The sequence below is a fragment of the Tribolium madens genome, unplaced genomic scaffold (assembly GCF_015345945.1).
Source record: "Tribolium madens isolate multiple individuals breed KSU strain unplaced genomic scaffold, Tmad_KSU_1.1 Scaffold_20;HRSCAF=117;Tcas5.2_LG4, whole genome shotgun sequence".
NCBI lineage: Eukaryota > Metazoa > Arthropoda > Insecta > Coleoptera > Tenebrionidae > Tribolium > Tribolium madens.
This window is the reverse complement of record NW_025400985.1, coordinates 2968109-2972481: the sequence shown is the minus strand read 5'-3', so window position 1 is coordinate 2972481 and position 4373 is coordinate 2968109. Positions and strand designations below refer to the sequence as shown.

Here is a 4373-nt window from a genome sequence, read left to right as displayed (position 1 = left end):
TATAAAAAAAAATTAAGAAACAGTCCTGATTAATAAGGCTCGGATTATATGCAAAATGCATATTTGTTATTATTTGTTATTAAGAGGTATATCAACAAAATTGTGAGTTTTCTATGCATATCTAATGTTTTTCGATTAAAATAAGCCAATTAAAAATGCATATTTTGACAACTTCGTGCATATTTTAGGAAATTTTCTTTAAATCACAAATTTCCGATTAAAAATTTTAGTTCAGATTAAAAATTGGACAGTTTAAAAAAATGATGGTATTAAAAATATGTTAAAGAGAAAACCACCGATAATTCGTAAGCCGGACTCAAAGAATTAGTATCCTGCTGAAACGCAAACGGTTTTTTTTAAATCATTTACTTTCAGAAAATAATAATTAATACCAATAAATTAAAGTAATATAAAAAATGTGATCGTATTTTAAGAACAAAAATTTGTTGTCTTGAGTTATGCGATATTTTCTGTCAAAATTGCAATTTATGTAAAAAAAAAATTTGAAAAAATTTAATATAAAGTAGATAGTTGTAATCTTTACATTATAACCTCCATTAGAAAAATAGTTTTTTAGTGGGTTGCCATTAAAAAAAATATATTTTTGTAAAACTCAAAAAAAAATCGAAAAATTTTTTCACATTTTTGTCCTGCTTTCTTATTCATCAATTAGTTTTTCAAGGAAAATTAATAGTTTAAGCAAAAAACGTGGTTCCATACTTTTTATTCACCTGTAATCCTTCCATTTGGATAAGCAGTAGCCTGCAAATGAATTTTAGCCAAATTGTTTAAAGTGATGTGATCTGAAAAGTACAGATTTCTTAAAAAGGCTTAATGGCTTGTTTGAGGCAAAACCAATTTATTTATTCTCTTTCGTTCATCGTGTGTAGTTCAAAATACCGAAAATACAAAGTTTATTGTACTGAAGGATAAAAATTTATCCCAACTTTGTTTTTTTTATGCATATTTGGCATATACTGGAGCATATTTCTTAATATGTTGTGCATATTTTTGTGAAAATACGTGCATATACAGGGTGTTCCATTTTTATTGTTACAAATTTAACCAGGTGAATATTCAATTTTAAGATAAAAGTTTCCTATAAACATATATCGAAAAATTGTGTATAAAGGAGCCACATCTCCTGAAAGGGGTGCATCTTTGAATTGATTTTTTCCAATATTTCAGAAACCATCGTGGATAAAATTACAAAATTTGGTACAACTGACAACCTTTATACACCCAAATGAATTCAAAGATAAAATGTCGAAATTTTTACTCAGGGGCGTCCTAAACTGGGGGGTTTAGCGGTTGGTTTTTGCCACTTTCAGCACAAGATTCTAAATTTCATAGTTTTTCACAAAAAAGAGGTCTCTTGCGTTTTTTCGATAAAACTTACCGTTTTTGAATAAAATCAGTTTACAATTTGTTTTACAGTCCATAAAAATGATAAAAATAAAAAATGAAATTTGTTTCACCGTTTAAGAGGCCCGTGATTAAAACTTTCGACAACTGATCTTTATGAAAAAAAAAAAAACAAAAAATTTTTTTTTGGAATTCATTTAAATTTAAATAATGCAAAATTGTAAAAAAGCTGAAAAAAAATGTTTTTCTCATTTTCACAAAGAGTAGACAATGTTCAGAAACAATATGTACAATTGTTCCTTTAATTCTTTTGTAAAACTTTGATCAATCGGTCCGAGAAAACGGTGTGATGAATCGATTTAAAAATTTAAAGGAATATGAGGGGTACATTAAGCTATAAAAAAACCTAAAAATATTAGTCTCCCCATCCATATTAGTGAATATTCTGTAGATTTACTAAAACAACGCAAAAAGTTACTTTTTTCTCTTTTCTTTAAATCCATGTTGAGGGTGAAAAAAAAATATTTTCCAAAAAATCATAAAAGGATCTTATAAGACATTTATTCCAGTTTTTGACACTACCCTTATATTCTCTGTGTAGTCATTGGTTGCTCAGATATCGGTGATCAAAGACAAAAGGATCTTTTTTCATTTAAAGTCAAATATCTCAGCGACAAATTGACGTAAAAAAAATATAAAAAAAGCATATTAAAGATGAACGAACATGCTATCCGGCCTATGCATTGACTTAACTAAAAAAACATTCCCGACGTCCGTGGACCAAAAACAAAAACAAGAACATTTAGAATTTTTTCCTCAAGATATTACTTAGGATTACGTGGTAACCGTACCACGGAAAAATTTTTACCAAAAAATCTCAAAACTAGAAACTTAAAGCTTCAAAACAGTTTTTTTTAATCTAAATACACCTATTTTTCAAAAATCACCAAAAAATTTAAGAAAAATTTTTGTTCCTGTAATTTTTTTATGTTATTACAGGAAAACTGTGAAGAGTTCGAGGCGATGGTATCAGCTCAATGTGACGCATTAATCGAAGCCATTCACCACAGACGCGCTCAACTACTCGAATGCATTCGCCAAGATAAGGAGTTAAGGGTTAGAGCTTTAAAGGAACAAGTCACTACCTGCACTAGTAGATTACAGCAAACTACAGCTTTACTTCAATTCTGCATCGAAGCTCTAAAGGAAACAGATAGCTCAGCTTTTCTCCAGGTGATGATAATAAACACTATTTCTAATTTTACAAAACGTGATCCAATCAAATGTTGTGATTGGATTTATAGTTACATAGTGTGTAACACTCGCTACGCTCGTTCGGAAAATGCACAAAAAAATTTACCCGAGCACTTTTTTTAGGTCGGTTCGATGTTAATCAGCCGTGTTGCAAATACCGACCATTCCTGGCACAAAGAATGGACAGCTCCACGCGTTTCACCCCATTTCGATCTCACTTTAGACGATAAGTCCGTCCTAAGAGCGATTGATCAGCTCAATTTTATTCAAATGAAACGTAAGTATAGAATTTTCAAAAGAAATCCTCTTAGTCTTACAGCTTCGGTTTTATCTTTTTGCGATCTGGCAATTAGTTAATTAATTGGGTTTTTGCGAATTGTGGCGCTTTTTATATTTACTTTTTTTCCTTTCGGAACCGATTTTTTAACAACTTCATTTGGTCAGAAATTTACGACAACATAATTTCTAATTAACCTTCCTGTTACAAATGATGAATTTGCATTATTTGCTCAGCGTACATTGATGGAGAAGAAAGAATGCCTGCAGGTAAATGCATGAAAAACACTTATTTACTTTTTCGTAATTAAACTGGATTGAGCTTTTAATTTATTTTGTATTTTCATTGAAATACAACCTTATAAATATTGCAGAGTTATGTGTAATAAACATTCTATTTGCCTTGCATTTTATTTACTGTTTAATAGAATGAGGCTTGTTTTAGTTCATCTGAGTAGTAATTGAAAATATACAGGATGTCCCAGCGAGTTGAAAAAGTCCATTAGTGATTTTTAAATGGTAAAATTAAAAAAATATATATAAAGGACATTGATATACAGGTTGATTCAGCTTAAATAACCCACCTGACCCCTCCTGGCAGACAACACATAAGACATTATGCACTTATTCCTTGATTCAAATTAAATTTTCAAAATATCGAGAATCAAAGAACGATAATTTCTTTGTGTATTATAGGTTGTCTGCCAAGAGGGGTCTAATGGGTCATTTAAGCTGAATCACCCTGTATACTAATCTAGTCCATCCTCTAAAATTATTTTCAACTTTACAGCGTGTCTCAAAAATAAGCTACAAAACAAACTTGTGTCTTTTTTTAATGAAACACCAGCGTTTTTGAATGTAGATTTTGATGACAGTGTTTTTAAGCTAAACTTTTATTGGTCAATTTTGCTTAGTTTTAAAAATAAGACGTTTTTTTACGAAAACATACATTTTTTAAAAATGTATTACACAAAAACTAAGACCTCTAGAAATATTTTTTTTATTACCGCAAAGAAGAAGGTACAAGCTATAAAGTTGTAACATTTTTTTTAGTGTGTTGCGATTGCAAAGATAAAAAATGAAGGCGTTCGTTAAAAGTTCAATAACTTAATGGAACACCCTATTTATTGTTTTTGCATTTAAAAGATTATTAAATTGTCTTTCTAAAATTATTTACTTTTAGGTGTTTATAATCAATAACTAAAAAGATATTTAACGTTAAACATTAAAAAAATAATAACTATTGTTTCAGTAGCCAAAAAGTGCACAGGTGCACAAGAGATGGAAGAAATATCACTTAATAATCACATTTGTGTTAAACTGAATCCATTATTCTTTAATTTTACAATAAAATAATTCGAATTTTAGTATTTATAACGACTTTAGATATTGATAGGCATTGTTGCTACAATTAATATTGAATGTTAAATATTTTTTCATTTATCAATTCTAGACATTAAAAGTTAATTTTTTTAGAT

General features: G+C 29.1%; 1 protein-coding gene across 2 annotated transcripts in view; it reads left to right on the top strand.

Moving 5' to 3' along the window:
• Window positions 1–4373, top strand: part of LOC123004680 (E3 ubiquitin-protein ligase TRIM9) — a 46868-nt gene that overhangs the window by 38262 nt on the left and 4233 nt on the right. Inside the window, exons 3-5 of one of the 2 annotated variants that reach the window (XM_044398049.1) lie at window positions 2365–2598; window positions 2743–2896; window positions 3133–3165. In XM_044398049.1, coding sequence (XP_044253984.1) covers window positions 2365–2598; window positions 2743–2896; window positions 3133–3165 — 421 coding nt within the window. The remainder of the gene's footprint in view (window positions 1–2364; window positions 2599–2742; window positions 2897–3132; window positions 3166–4373) is intronic. The other variant, XM_044398050.1, reaches the window with a different exon arrangement.